This window comes from Cryptomeria japonica, unplaced genomic scaffold (genome assembly GCF_030272615.1).
Source record: "Cryptomeria japonica unplaced genomic scaffold, Sugi_1.0 HiC_scaffold_899, whole genome shotgun sequence".
NCBI classification, from domain to species: Eukaryota; Viridiplantae; Streptophyta; class Pinopsida; order Cupressales; family Cupressaceae; genus Cryptomeria; species Cryptomeria japonica.
Window position 1 is genome coordinate 1 of NW_026729611.1, and position 16,981 is coordinate 16,981.

The following is a 16,981-nucleotide window of genomic DNA, read 5'->3' on the forward strand; positions in this document are numbered from 1 at the left end:
GATTTGCACATAGACTAATTATTAATAATACAGAATATAAATATACTCCAAGACACAATCTTATAACCAAAGCTTGAATCGTATTATTGATTTTATTGATTGCCAAAAGTAATGGGCAGAGTTGTATTTCTTTGGTTTCTATCATTTGTATATGTATTTGTATTGATTGCCAAAAGTAATGGGCAGATTTGTATTTGTTTGGTTTCTATCATTTGTATATATGTACTATTAGTATTCCAAAGATGAGGCACATGGATTAAGCCTCAAAATGAAGTCTCATTAGAAGTGAAGTAAAAGAGTTGGAGGGATGATGTGTAAGTGGCAGTTGGGTACCAACTGCTGGGTATGACATCCATTGCAGTCACTGTTTTTGCGGTTGAGAGTGATGTTAAAGACAAAGAGAATGGCGCCTTGAGTGGACCAACTCCAGTTAAGGACCATATTGCTCCCCATGACTGCTGCATTTCCGTCCAAGTGCTTGATCCAGCCTGAATTTCATTACAAATGTACAAATCCAATTTCAAATTATAATACAATCAAAGCAATATTGCTAACACCATGAAATACACTCAAGGTTATGTCAAACACAACAGATACAAAATGAGATGAAAAGTGAACCTGTTTTAGTTTGACGCTTGCCACATCTCCATCACCCCCTTCGTACATAATGAGTACGGAGAAATAATACTCACTGGATCCCTCGTTTACCCTGAAAGCCAAGTTCCACCCTGGATACATGCATTTTGTCCTGTAATAATACATTTTCCTCTTGTTAACAAGAATGTATATGCTTGGATAGAAAAGAAAAGTATTGATTATAGATCTAGGAAATAAGTTTGAATTGACAACGTAAAATCAATCATGCCAGGTTGAAATCTTTTTGTAAAGAATTGTTATTTATTTTTAAAGATTTTATATCAAATTTAAAGAATCAATTAGTTTTTCATATTAGATCATGAATAATAGGTTGAAATTTCTTCAATTAAGAATAGTTTAGTTCTTCATAGTCATAGGTTGAAATCTCTTTTTCTAAGAGTCTTTTAGTTTTTCATAATAGATCATGAGTCATAGGTTGAAATCTCTTCTACTAAAAATTGTTTCATTATTCATATTAAAACATGATAGGTTGAAATCTCTTCGACTAAAAGACTAATTTTTTAAAAAATGAATAAAACAAAAAATCCCTGCCCTTTACAAAAGTCCTTGTACTACCTTTCGTAAAGCACTTTGATCTTTCCCTTATTACGAAGGGCGTCAGCCTGGCCGGGCACGGCCATACGACCAAAGGCTGATCCGCTGAGATCAAACCACACTTGATCTGTGGAGCACCCTGGGCATTCATCCGTTATTATCAATGGCACTGCCTCTCCCGAGCATATGTCCTCGCTACATTTTACCTGCATTATTTATACTAAGTTACAGATTATGAAATCAAAAGAGCATGTCTGAATTACGAGAGAGAGAGATCATGTGTGAACAGACCTTGTAGCATGATCCACAACCTTTTCCATTTTTCCACACGGGGAGATTTCCTGCGCTCACTTTCGTTTTATATGGTACCTTATCCACAAGATCACCAAATCCACATGCACCACCTACATAGCACATTGGCTCAAAATAATGTAACATATGTTTGACATAGCACCATCTACTAACTAATCATACAATGCATTTACTTGGATATCATGACTCGAAACTATATACAGTTAGTAGTATAGGCAACTACACTTATATTAATTAAAATTACAGTTTTATAATTTTATAAATACGGGGAGAGGCGTAATAACATCATAAGCTCGTGTTCCATATTAGAGCGCAAAAGAACTCTGAATGATATAAAATCCTCCAAGCAAGAAAAAAGAACGTAAATCATAATTTGTTTGGAGCTTTTCTAGATAGTTGATTGTTGAAATATTTGACGGAACTGTAAAGCTTCCTAATTTTACCCAGATTATAATAGTAAGAAATTAGAATAGAGTACCTGTGCTTCCATCTCCTTCTGGAGGGCCATACCAGGTAGCCGTAGCAGGTTGCCATCCTTGTTCATCCTTGCTGCCGGCCAAACTTACTGTTGTATATATTACTAAAATGGTTAGTCCTAACAACAAAACCCGTCTTGTAATCATTTTGCAGTAAGGAAATTGAGTACATAGTATCTATCAGATGGGAAGATGGTGTTATATATATATATATATTTGTTCTCGTTTATTGGGTGGGCTAAACTTAGAGTTGGAGATTTATTTTTGGGTGACTAACTAAATTGGTCATGTTTAAATCTGAGAGAAAGAAGATCATCTCCTGATTCTTTTCCACTGGTTGGACGACAACATAAGAAAACAATGTATGGTGTATCGAATTCATTCAGTTTTGATTGCTTTTTATAACAGGAAACTAGAATGTATTTCGGTGCACATGAGAAAACAATGTATGGTGTATCGAATTCATTCAGTTTTGATTGCTTTTTATAACAGGAAACTAGAATGTATTTCGGTCACATTGCAGATATGGTTTGGGTGAAATGAAAAAGAAACTGTTTGATATGAGGTTAGGTTATTCTTTTAGAAATAATAATAAGGTTTAACACTGGGATTCGTCATTTATTATTTATTATTTTGGGTGTATATAAGGTGAAATTCTTATTGAAGTTAAAATATAGTATTGAGAGTTTAAAATTTAATGGATCAATCTTTTTAATTGATTATTTTGTTTATTTTGGTTTCTGTTTTTTAAAATTAATATAAAATTTTATACGCATGTTATTGTTTTTTTGGAAAACGTTTAATTAGGTTCAGTAAATTTCGTGATCTATAAGATGATAAATAGACTTTCTTGTTTTTATAGTTATGAAGACTTTAGTTATTATCTTTATATAATTCGGACTATAGTGATAGATTATGTTTTACGAACACATCATTGCAACTATTATTTTTTGAGTGGATGTTATTTCCTCGCTAGTAAGTTATGCTCCACTTTGATTTGAAAATTGTTCTTTCTAGTCTTTGAGATACAAATATGTTCATTTAGATCCACATGACGATTGTTTGTAAGGTGACATTATAGTTTTTGAGAAAATATGAATATCTACGAGGTGACAATATAGTTTTTGAGAAAATATGGATGTTTGTGAGATTACATTATAGATTTTGAGAAAATATGGGAAAAGTTTGACTTAGGTCTAAAATCTAAAGATTATCTTAGATTCCTCAAAAAAGAACAACATATGTATTTTCACCACTTCTTTTTATAACTGAAATAAATGTTCAATAAATAGACAGTAAACTTGAACATTAGTAGCTACAAAGACTATTGTACTTCTTAGACATATGCCATGCAAAGTCCACTATCAAATTCTAGCAACCCAATTTTCTAGGAAAATAAAAAAGCATATAAATAATTCATTTCTATTTTTAAACATGTATTTCTCATACATGATTCAAGAATCATATATGAAGAAAAAATAGCTCAATACAGTCTCTAAGAAGGGATCATGGGAGGAGAAGAACCCTTTCTATACACATTTCTTTCCTTTTGTAAGCTTCACATTTACAAATAGTTGCATAAATTCTTTCAATTAATCACTTGACTTAACTTTTAATTGTAGTAAATTAACAAACTTCTATTTTATATTCATAAGAAATTATTTATTATATACATTAACACATTCTATATCTTATCAACATAAATTAATCGAGTCGAGAAAGATTCTCACGCCGCGAGGTCATCGTTTCCCGTTGCCGTCGAGTTTTTTGGCGGATGTGCGTGTCAAACTATTTTGCAAGCCAAATCGGTAGGGTTTGTGTTTGTGTGGTTCCATGGTTGCTGCTATGCTGGATATGGTTGTGTTTGCCCACGTGCTCCCTACGTCCCATGCGTTCACCGCATTCCTTGCAACCTTGCTGCCAGCTACCTCCCTCCCCTGCATAATGTTCGATCACAGCATACTTATGCCCTTTAGTTTGACATAAATTTTTGCATGATATTCACTACAGGTGAGTTTGTACCCAAATGAAGAGGGCGATGAGAAGCTAATATTTCAAGACAAGTGCTCGTGTATAGGCAATCTCCAGCTTTGATTAGACGGCCATCCATGATGATCTTCTTCATGGGATATATCAGTACCGCTTTGAAAAGTCCTCCGCCATTCAGTAGAGAGCCGTCATGGCCATCATCACTGGTCGTGATGTCAATGCACAACCTCAATTTGGTATTGACAAGACCTCCGTGATCTCTCTCACTAGCTATGAGATGATTGATACCTCCATTCGCGAGTGAGTTTTTCCCTTTTCCTCCATTCTATTTCTGTACTTTGTTTCTCCTGCAAGCAAATTAATTTAGGGTTTCTAGGTTTTCAACGATTTCGACAAGATAAAGCTATAAGATACCTCTAATGGGGGTGAGAAAACCATATTATAAAATAAGACATGGGAGACATAAATTTCTGAGAGAAAAATCGTAACCTCTTTGCATTCTCTTTCTTGAAACCCACTTGCTTTTTATCGTCATGTCAAAACTCATCCACCCGATTCTGTTTATGTTGACACTCCACTGAAATTGGCTGGTTACTTTCAAATTAACAATGTGGTCATTGTCGGTGGTATTCCAGATTCGCCTACTGGACAGTTTGCAAATCAAATTTGAGGTTGCAAATCAGATATGCTTCTTTTATTCCGAAGTGCCACTTTGTTTCTTCAATTCATTGTAGCACCTTTAGCTTGGACATTTTATTCCATTCGGTGTTTCGTCAACACTTTTAATGATACCGCATCTTTCTCTCGATTCAGTTCAACCCCAATTTATTGCAGCAACAAGCTGATATTCAATCCTAAGTACCCAAATTGACACAATAAGGAAAACCCCCACGTTATTAAGGCTAGATACTACACAAAGTTTAAAAGCACTTAAAACATATTGTACCTTCTCTGAGATAGTTATGTAGAGAAGCACAAGCACAAATAGAAAATATTACCCGATATGCAAGCACCGTCTATGCCACCACCACTATTACACTTGAGGGATATCATTCGTAATATTGATGTTGGACCATTGGTTATGTAGCTAGGAAATCGGAAATCATCAAAGCAAATATCAATATTAGTCATAGCTCAATCACAAAAGCTCAAATGCAATGATCAATCCTAATTACATCCAATAGAGACATGAAAACAAGATATTCAAGATTGAAAACTTAAGCAAACCAAATGCAGACTTGAATGTCTCCTTCATGTGACTCCATTGTCCTTCTTTCTCCTTCAAATAGCTTTGTTGTGGATCTCACCTACAAGTGCATGATCATGATATGAAAGCAAGTAGACAATATGATTGCTCAAGAATACTCGAAGCGTGATTGATTCGACAAAGTGATTATTATATCAGGATTGAAGAAATTCATCCAATTTATAGATAAATTGGAGAAAAGATCAAATTAGCATGAAGAGATTCAAATGGAAATTGCAAATCAAAAATGTCAATTATGACAAATTATGACAAATTTGCACTTTCTATGCAAAATTGATTGATTGATAATTCATAACAAAATTATGACAACTTTCTATGTCAAAATTGATTGATTGTCAATTATGACAAATTATGACAAATTGAAATGTCATTCCCATGAAATTAGGAGAAAAATAGGAAGAAATTGAATCAGAAATTAGGAAAATTAGAAAATTGGAAAATAGGAATTAGGAAATTAGAAAATGAGGAAATTAGGAGTTTAGTGAATTAATTAATGATTATTTATTTATTAATTAATTCACAAAGCGGGAATTTAGAAATTGATGAAAAATTAGGAAAATGAGAATTAGGAGAAATTAGGTAAATCAATTAATAATTTGTCATTTATTAATTAATTCACAAAAAGAGGAATAATTAGTTAGCCAATTAAATTAAACATTTAATTGTGACTCGAAGACTTAGGATAAATAAATAATTTATTTAACCTAGAGGGAGAAATGACAAACAGGGTTAAATGAATAAAATCATGAAACCCTAAAAGATGATTTAGAAATGCAAGGATGACAATTAGGTCTTGACAAAGGATAATTGATATCGATTCGATTTGATCATGATTCTGATTAACAAAAGACCAATACTGACAAACGATTTGATTGATAAATGCGCCAATTGACGAGGGACAATGACTAATTGATCCAAATTGAGAAAGACGACGATCGATGACAAATCGATCGCAAAATGATAAATTTGACAAGAAGACAAGGATCGATGACAAAATAGATCACAAGACGACAAGATTGATGACAAATTGATCAAAAGACAAGAATCGATGACAAATTGATCGCATGACGACAAGATTGATAAGAGGACCAAAACCCTAATTAGGATTGACGATGTCCAAAATAATGACAAATGAACACGCACATTGATGCGACAAGATAAGACCGACCAAAATCATGATAAATATTGTTATCGACAAGACCAAATTCGAGAGCGAGATAAATGAAAAATGCAGAAGAAGGATTCGATGCTCGCAAATGATAAAGACCAAGTGCGTGACATAGGAGAAAATGTTAATGTGACGCAAAAACCTAAAATAAGGCAATGCGCAAATGTTAAAGTATGATTCCGCAAGCATTGACCATTTTTAAACGTCTATAGGATAAACATGACATTATTGGTTGTAAAAAATGTAAAATCGGTGAAGTGTAATTTCACAACAATGGTTACTATGAAAATGAAAGGCATACAATTCTTACTCTGTTTTTCAATTGCTTTATATTTTTTTTTTCTCTGTTCTTTACAAGCATCGTAAGATTATGTGTAGTAGTGGGGGTGTGTGGTTAAAGAAGTAAGTGTCCTTTCATGGACATTATTTTTTCCTTCTCTTTGTCCTCATTCTTTGTCTTATTGTCTACTTTCCCACCCCACCCTATCGGATTATCTAAACCTATTTTTGGGCATGCGACCTAGTTTATGATTCATTGTTACCAATAAAATCCAACGACATTAGTTTCCTTGGTTGATCTTATAACATCAAACAAAGGTACCAAAGCGAGACAACATATGGTACCAAACCAATTCTTAGAGTTGTTAATCCTTGGCCCGTCTAATCTTACTTAAATAATTGAACAATAATTTATCCTTATGGACATGCTTACAAGTTGAGCGCTAATTAGATTTTAATTCTTGTGAAGACAAATGTAATAGCCGCAGATATCTTGCTTCCCCTGAAGGTACTAAATATGAGTGGTGATGAAATTTTTGAATGGACCTACTAAGATCAAATAGGTGAGAATATTAAGTACACATTTGAGAAGAAATTTATTGACCATAAGTTTGGGTTACCATTAGTTGAACATTTGTGTTTGGATACAAAAAAAAATTACTGCTATGGTTTCAAATTAAAATAGTTTTAAAGATCCAATTAATGTTGGTTTAAGAAAAAATTCTCTCTTATAATGATCTATGTGACTGTTGAATAGCATTTTTCAGTATATGCCCTTACTTTAGTCTTTTGAAGGATCATTGTTATTTTGGTAGTAGCTTGATTCGATTCCCTTTAACTCAGTTGATAAATTTTCATGTTGCCTTTGGATAAGATATTATAAATCTTTTCTATGAACTATTGTGCAATATAGGAAAAGAAGAAAAACAAATCAGAAACTTCATTAACATATGCTTCTTTCATTCAGAAGTGCCACCAAAAAATTTGCTTTTATAATATTATGTAAAAAAATATTGAAGAGAAAATAGTCCCATAATGAAATTAAACAAACCTGTTAGCGTACACCATTTCATTTTAAATTCTATTGATCTATCAAAAGTTCAAAATAGACATCATACAATGAATTTGTTAAATTCACCAAAGTAACTTAAATCCCAAATCCATGATTTAGCAATCACCTAGTGAATCAAAACCTGTACTGTAAAATTGTACATGAAAGTAAACCATTTATACGAACAACAGAGGCAAGAACTAAACACATGTTTAATTAAAAAACAGAATATATATGCAACCATTATCCAGAAAACTTAAAAATAGACACAGATTTGTAGTGGGCGTGTAAAACAACCAGCAAAATAAACCAGGCAAAAATCCCTACATGGGGATATTTAAGGATGAGTCTATTTTGGTTTAGCCAATATATAGTTTATTTTAAGAACTTGGTACATAATTGTTTGGAACATTTTCTATTTTTTGTTCAGCCAATGAATATCCCCTGTTATGCCTTGGAAAATTTTAAAGGTTTGTTATTTTTAAAATTGTCGAGAATAGCTGGAGAATCATTCAGTTTTCAAAAGTAACAGAAGTACCACTAAATACAGTGAAGGGTATCTTGGTGCAAGAAACTATGGTGGAACGATTAAGGCTACAAATCTATCTCTAATGATCTTTATTTTCATGCATCTTATCTCATGTGTATCGAGGAAGACACAAGCTGCAAAATTCCTTTTATTCATTTGTATTAGCTGACCTCGATCTGTAAATTTATTTAAAACATTTTCCTGTCTAACGTGCTCTTTTATTCCATTTTTCCAATCATAATTGCTTCAAGATTTTTAGTGTTTTCAGTGAATGCTAATTATTGTTAACTATTGTGCAAGAAACTCAGGTTTATTGATAGACAAAATCTTTGTGTCAGAAAAGAGCCTTGGAAGCATTTTGTTTGGATCCACTAAAACGAGGAGGCTTGTAATGAAGTCCTCGTTTTCCTATTTTCTATTGTTTAACTACCTTTTATTGAGTAGCATAACCAATTTAAGCTCATTATTGCTTATAAATCTCTGGCAATATTCGTAAGAAGGAAGAAGATAGATAAACATGGCATGTCGTTCGCGTATTTTTACTAAGTCAAGAATTGATCATTGCTTCATGTTTAATTAGTTTTGTTTTTTTTGAGTTTTTAAGGTGGTTAATTAAGACCAATTGGGCAGTTGCGTTAAAGATTTCCTTGAGAAACTACTGAATCAAATGTCTAATTAAGGTTTTACTCTCTTTTTTGAAACAACTGAATGGTCTAGGTCTGTTTAAGATCATATTGAACCTTAATAATTTCAACTCCGAGGAGAGGAACAAGATCAGGTGCGCATATTTTTTGTATTTATGTGGTGTCTACTATTTGACTTGGTCTAATATTCTCATTAGATTAATGCTAGAAATGAATTTGAGGAAATCCACAACTTTGGCTTATATTCTATCCAAGCTCTTAAGCCAAGTCTTATGATTAAAATTTTTAACCGTCTTTTATGGCATTTTATAGCATGTTAGTAGGTACCTCGAATGTTGGAAGAAGGCTTCCCCCAGATGGTTAAAGTTGACGATTTCAAACTTGCGACATTGTGTTTATGCAACTTTGAACTTAGGGTCAGAATTGACAACTTTTGATGTTTTGAGTGTAATTGTGTTTAATATCATTATATAATGGATATTTAGAAGGTTAGGGTCGGAACTGGCAGATTTTGATGTTTTGAGTGTAATTGTGTTTAATATCATTATGTAATGGACATTTACAAGGAAATGGTCTCATCTTCTATTAATGACACATATATATGTGAACTATGAGCTGATGTGAATTGTCACTTTTCTAATAAGATTCACTTAATAGTACAATTTAAAATGAGCCATCACTTTTGTGATAAGATTCACTTAATTGTACGATTGAAAATGAGCCATCTAAACAAGTCAGAATTTTAAATTGTGTCGTTTAAATTAAATTTTCTTTGATATAAGCTCTAAATAAAAAAAAGAAAGTAATCTTTTTGGTTTTTTTTTTGAGGATAGGCCATGATAACAATAGGTACTGACACATCCTCAACAACCATTGAATGGGAACTATCAGCTCTATTGCAGCACCCATACATTTTGAGAAAAGCCCAAGAAGAGCTCGACACACATATTGGACGAGATCGATTAATAGATGAATCAGAACTACACAAGCTAACTAATTTGCCAGTAATTATAAAGGAAAAATTTAGGCTCTGTCCAGCAGAGCCACTTTAGATTCCCCATGAATATATGGAGGCATGCAATGTGGGAGGGTTTCATGACCCCACAGGAACACGGCTATTGTTGAATGTTTGGGCAATTCATAGGGACCCTGCAGTGTGGGAGAGGCCCACAGAGTTCGATCCTGGACGGGTTTTGAAGAGTCAGACAAAAATTGATTTAAGAGGGAAAGACTTTGAATTGCTTCCATTTGGGTCAAGGAGGAGAATGTGTCCAGAATTGAATCTTGGATTGACTTTGGTTTCCTATGCATTGGCATGCTTGCTTCATAGCTTTGAGTGGAGTGTTCCAAGAGGTACTACAATTGACATGAGAGAGGGATTGTGACTTACAATGCCCAAGGAAATTCCATTAGAGGCTATCATTAAACCTCACCTTCCTCTCCAACTTTACCAGTCATGATTCATTTTTTTGTGGGGAACTGTGTGCTGGGTTTATATGATCCAATTTGTTTGTGGATTTGTGTGTTGGGTCTATATAATTTAAATTGTAGAATGTGCATTTTAGGTATAAGGGTATTTGGGATATAAATGATCCAAAATATCATATGTATTAATGAAGTGGTAGTTTAATTTTACAGTGGTTAACAATGTTTCAGAGGTTGATTTCAATTGGTTGAAGTGTTGGATTCTTATTGTCAAGATTTGAGTTTAAATCTTGAAAGGATTATATAATGTGGAATTTTAAGTTGTGGTTGTTGGTTTTTCATTATTGTTTTTAGTGTGGAAAGTTGTGATATCTAGTACAATTATGCAAAAAAGCTAGTGTTAATTTCATGTTGGTATTCGCATGAATAGACTATTTATAAATAAATTGCAATATTTCTAACATGGGGAATGTGTAGATTAAGATTTTAGTGCTTGTTTAGTCTCACTTTTATTCTTGTTGCTCATAGACATGACAAATAGATTCTGTAAAGTGTACATAGATACTATTGATAAAAAATAAAATTAAGTGAGCTATCAATAGATCCAACCACAAAACCCTCTAACTCACAAACAATTATAATCTTCCAATGAAGCATGTAAAAAAAATGCATGAATCAATAAAGAAAACATCAAAATTATCTTCATACAATTACCTTACTTATCTACATTGTGCTTTGAAACTTACTTTAAATGAATGATACATTTCTCTTAGAATTTTGGACACGCACAATTCGCAGTATGATCACATGAAAGCTCAAAGATTATGGTTTAGAGAATGAGGATGGTTAAATATTGAATTTATAGATTTTTTTGATATCGATCAAAGATGGAGATCGGTTGAGATAGATGTGAGCATCAATGGTCAATAATTGATTAGAGGAATTGAATACTAAAAATAAGAGTTAACAAACTGCTTGGTTTAGTGAACTAAATTCAGTGAACTAGATCTGGTTAATCTGAAGACTAGAAGTGAGTGTTAGTTGAACTTAAGAAGTGGAGGTGCATGACAGATAACTTAGATTTCTCTAGGATCAACATCTCCGTGAATGCATCAAATGAGGGAGAAGTGTATGAGGAAACTTGAGCTAACCTATGGGTGTGAAAGCTAGATACAAAGGCTGCATACTCTGATAGAAGCTTGTCCAACAAATTGTAAACCAATTGAGCATCCTTTTTGTCAATGCCACAATCCTTTAGGTTTGCTCTTAGCTCAATTTCTTTTGTGACATAATCTTGGATTTTATAAAAATCCTTAGGATCCAAAGTTGTGAGCTAGCTATCAAGCTTGTAGCCCTCAATCTCATCAACTTGACCATAAAATTTCTCATAAATATTCCAAGCCTCCTTAATTGTAGTACACTTATCAATGTGAAAAATGAGGTCATCGAATACATACTTTATAAGAGTTCCAAGTGCCATAAAATTCTTAGCGAGCCATTCAATCTGAGCATTGGGATCGGCCTGAGGATTAGGTGGTGTTGTAATAGTTCCATTTACATAATGAATGAGTCTTTTTTCAATCAGTTTACTCCATGCCTTTATCTTCCATGATGCATAATTATGAGGAGTTAAAAGTGGAAATTTGGGAGAACCCATAGCACCGAAATAAATAAAAAAGGATATAGAGAGAGGAACAATCACACAAGAAACCAAAAAAATTCCCTCAATCAAGAAATCCCCCCAAAATGATGATTTGGCACTTTATACTCAATGCGTATACAATGGGACACTTGCCTCAAATAGGCTATGAGAGATTTCAACAAATAGTGCAAGTGAGCTAAACTGAGATCCAAGCAAAATACAAGTACCAAATAGGCCAAAAATGACCAAATAATGAAAGTACAATTTCTACTCAAAATCACTGCAAAATAATGGAATATTATGAAAGTAGATGAAAAATTATGTACTTAAAAAAAAAATGGCACCTGAAAGGGAGTTTGTATGACTGCAAATGAAGCCTCTGAAGTTGCAAAATCGAGGATTAGATAGGTACAGTCATGAAAATCTACAAATTATGAAAAATGTGTCGATAAAAAATAGAAAATCACTCCACCACTGCGAAGAGCACGAAATCATAGCCCATCAAAAAAAAATTGCACCAAAAAATGAGCAAAAATGAGCAAGATATGGCCATTGGAAGTCAGACTGCAAAAATGAAAAGCTCAATGAGAGGGGGGTAAATTTTTTTCAAAAATACCGCTGACGTTAGAAAATCATTAGATTTCAATTGATGTCCGTATGACCATCAGAATAGCCGTCGCTTCCCCTGTGATGACCGTACAGACAATCTAATGATGAGTCGCACAGGTGGCACTGTACGTCATGATGTTTTGTCGGTGAGCCAATGGCCACCTGCCACATGGCGGACGTGGGCCCGCCAAGTTAAAAGGGTGCCGGAGGAGCTCCTGGCTGGGGAACCAGAAGCCGAAGGTGTACAACAGTAGAGGCTAAGAGGAGGTGCTGGAGTGGCATTTGAGGGAGCCATGTGGGTGGCTGGAGTAAGTGCAGTGGGGGCCACGTGGATGGCCAGAGATGGCCATAAGCCGGGAGCTGGTGCAAGTTGTCGGGAGGTCCCGGTGGCGGGGCCAGAGAATGGAACGACACCACGGGCAGCCGAGAAGCAAATAGATGAACCGGCGGGTGCACGAGCAACACACACAGATGGGAGTCGTCGGCAACGAAGAATGCACAAGCGCAAGGAGTACCTGCAGACAGAGGTCGGGCGGAAGGGAAGACCGGAAGATGCAACAGACAACAGTCTGGTGTGGTCGGGCCGAGCAAGGCGGATAGACATCGGGAGTAGTACGGGTGGCAGGGCCCGTAACCTGCAAACAATAAGGTGCGCAGTACGATGGTCGGGAGGTGGGGGGTAAATGATTTATTATTATTATTTTTACAATAAAAAATAAAATTCTTACAATACCCCCCTTTTTAAAAAAAAATTTGGCAACTCAAAATAATAGATTTGAAAATAAAAATCGTAGAAATTAAAAAAAGAATAATATTTTTTGCAACATCTGCACAAATATAGCAAAATTGGCGAAATTTTTTCCCTCACCAAAATAGAGCGACTTTATAGTCAAAATTCATGGAAACGGCCTTTCGGACTCAAGCGTGATGTCCAAATCGTTGTACTACGCACCCATAAATAGAACTTCCCCAGATCCAAAAATTGAAGCCTCCAAAAATGCCTCTGCAAGACAAATCAATGACACTCCATAGGCTCGTATACGATGTGACATTTTGCCAAGATCAAGAGCTCAATGAAAAGTACAAAATAGAAACAAAATAGATGATATGAATAAACTTTATTCTATCAAGATGAAAATACTGATCAATTGGATCATCAATCGTTACATACAATAAATATGAGCCTACTTATATAGGCAAGGCTATATGGATAAGTGAGCACACAAACATGAAATGTGTCTCAATGAGAAGCAAGGGTAGGTAGGAAATAGGTGTGGTAGGTAGGAGAAACAATATAATATTCCACATGAGGTGGATCACCTAGCGAAGGTGGAATGTAACAACAAGATAAGACCAGAAAAGGTGGAAATTCTCCTACACACACTATCCCAATGTGGCACAAACACCCAAGTGTCTCATACCCAAACGACTATGAAATTCATGTACCTAAGTAAACTTAAGTAAGGTGTAATAATATCCAACATGAATAATTAATTACACCAACATTATCTCCATCAACGACACATGTTCACCTCTTAAATATGCAATTACAATTTGTCATATGATATAAATATTAAATACTTTTCCTCTCATGTACCCTATAACACTTTATGAGGAATGCAAAGACACATGACTGACACAGGAAAACAAATTTAATGCCAGCTATCCTAAAAGACAAGTAAAAAATATGACAATAAAGGAAAGAGATACATGCAAGTAAGGATAAATAGCACAATATATATGATAGTATAATGGTTGAGCTAAAGTTTGAGCATAAATTGATTTATAAATAAAATTATGCCACAAGAATAAATATGACACAAATATTTCTATATCTCTATACATTCTCATGCTCATGTTCATTCCCATAACAATGTTCAAAATTTTTGTTGGGACACCTCGAAAACAAAAACTTGAAATGCAGGTGACAACATCCAAGGTAATGAATTTCTATGCAAATTCTTTTATAGATAAATGTAATTCATGATAGATTGGTTTACTGGTATCGCCACATGTATGATAATCATATGTTAAATGATACTCTCATTGGAGGCACACACATCGTTTTGACCCCATAAATATTTATTATTGGTTCAAGTACACTTTTGTCACTATCAAATTCTATGCTAATCTATGCTACATGCTTTCACTTGATATTTGCCACTTGGGAGAAAGATCTATCATTCCTTTTTGTAGGTTTTACATGCTCATTTTTGTTGCTCATTTTGACATACTCATTTTTGCTACTCATTTTTACATACTCATTTTTTCTGTTCTTATGGACAATGTGAAATATTCCAAGATTTTCATCAATTATGCATGCTAGTATATTTTAAGTATGCGGTTTATAATAAATGCAAGTTTACTTATTATTATTTAATTGTCATGCCATATCAAATTTACATGATAATACACCTTTTTAGTCCTTATTTCATCCCCTCTTGATACTTTATGTGCATTTATTTAAGGTTCACATAGATTAAGGAAGACACATTATAATATAGATTCTTTTTTAATCTAAACTTAAATTTTATCGGTGATACACATATTTACTTAAGTAGCCCAATTTCACTTGAATTCATAAAACAAGACATATTTTTTACTATAGTTTATTGTTTTATGTCCATGTATGACGACTTTGGCATGAGTGCATGGCTAGTTTTATACATATATCAAAGCGAGGGTAAAATGTAATGTAGAGAAGTGCATAACCTAACACTTTCCTAATCTAGTCTTACACCACTTTGGCTTGATATCTTGGATGCATGACGCTAACAAATGATTTGACTAGTTTGGTGCACTCAACGACCCACACAATTTGCCACTTATATGGACCAATCATCTTGGGAATGATCACATGACAATATTATCAATGATCATCCAGACAATATTTCCAATCTATTCTTGTGCCCTCATTCTTAAACTTAAACTCCCTCATTCCAAGGCCAAAATTTCAAAGATCTCGTAATTACTTATCAACGTTTTTGCCAAAATTTTGATTTCATGCGTCTATGGCTATGCATTTAAAGACATGAATTAAGTGCTACATGTATCATTATATCGTGAGATCATGGAACACACATTTATAAAGTAGACAAACTCCTGATTGTTTAAAGTTACATCAATCATGAATGATTCTCATATCAAACATAGTAAACTTTCAAGATCTCTAGATACAAGCAATCAAGTGACATCATTATCAAAACACACTTCAAGGACATAGTATGATACAATTATTTAGATTCAACTCATATCAACAAGAATAATTAGCAATCAATGGTCATCTTAGTTATATGCTTTTATCCACATGTTAACATTTATTTCCACCAACCCATCATCTTTTCTATTTTGATTATTTAACTGGAGGCTTGACTATTTCCTTTCACTAATTATATATAGCTCTAGTTTTCTTTACAATGATTTATGGTACATTATTCCCGCCTTTTTTTTTATCTATTTCATGGTATATTAATTACAAAAGACATTCGTCACCTCCATCTAGAAGAAGAAATATGAATTCTTAAAAAAAATGTAGAGTAGATTGGGTTCTTGTTGAAATGCAATTTGGAGTATTTTTTCTTGGTTGGGAGGTGGCCGGGGGGGGGGGGGGGGGGACTAGTATTTGTGCAAGCTAACTTTACAAGTATGCAATAGTTTCATGGTATATTGTAGGACCTTCATTTGTTTTAGTAATGTGAACTGACCTTTTATCTATCTCCAACAGAGGTTCGAAGGTGTGAATCATCATGCAACTTGCCGTATCATCACATCTAGTGAGAAGTGCCATAAAATTGACTTTTAAGATTCATTTGGTATCCAAGTAGTAGTTGAAAAAACACACATCTTTTGTTGTTAGAATAATATCGTATTCTTATTTAAAATATAACTTATATGAAACCTAAATGATCCCAATGCCTATTGGTAACCATAAATCACGTTATCTCTAACTCTTATATCCAACATAAATGGACCAATCATTGAATGCAAAAAAAATTTTGATTTAAAATTAACACATTATTATTTGTAATACACTTGATATTCAAATTTCAATGATCGCAATTTTTTTTTGACAACCCTTCATATCTCATGGGAAAACACAAGGTATTTATTGTGATCACCTTTTATATTTGTGATTGGATAAACTATTAATACGAAGTATTCCAATGCATATAGATTGCCATCCCAATAGTTGTACACATAAGGATAGTATTTTTCACTATGATAATAATACTTGTTTAAATGAGCACAGAATTTTATAAATGACCCACTTATAGTTGATAATTATGATATATTATATAAAACCAAAATAACGTTCATAAATTTTTCACCTGTTAATTAATGTTTAATATAACATTCCTAGGTTTCCATTTATTTAAATTAGAATCATCTTGAACAACAT

The 16,981-nt window shown here is 33.7% G+C and overlaps 2 protein-coding genes across 2 annotated transcripts; one reads left to right on the forward strand and one right to left on the reverse strand.

Moving 5' to 3' along the window:
• Nucleotides 1–263: 263 nt before the first annotated feature.
• Nucleotides 264–2,126, reverse strand: LOC131872941 (expansin-B3-like). Its single transcript, XM_059216183.1, has 5 exons — nt 1,982–2,126; nt 1,483–1,595; nt 1,213–1,397; nt 619–748; nt 264–488 (listed from the first exon to the last, which is right to left on the reverse strand). Exons 1-5 carry the CDS (start codon nt 2,124–2,126, stop codon nt 264–266), a joined length of 798 nt encoding a protein of 265 aa, XP_059072166.1.
• Nucleotides 2,127–9,973: 7,847 nt separating this feature from the next.
• LOC131872936 (flavonoid 3',5'-hydroxylase-like) lies at nt 9,974–12,836 on the forward strand. Its single transcript, XM_059216178.1, has 2 exons — nt 9,974–10,259; nt 12,700–12,836. Exons 1-2 carry the CDS (start codon nt 9,974–9,976, stop codon nt 12,834–12,836), a joined length of 423 nt encoding a protein of 140 aa, XP_059072161.1.
• Nucleotides 12,837–16,981: the final 4,145 nt, after the last annotated feature.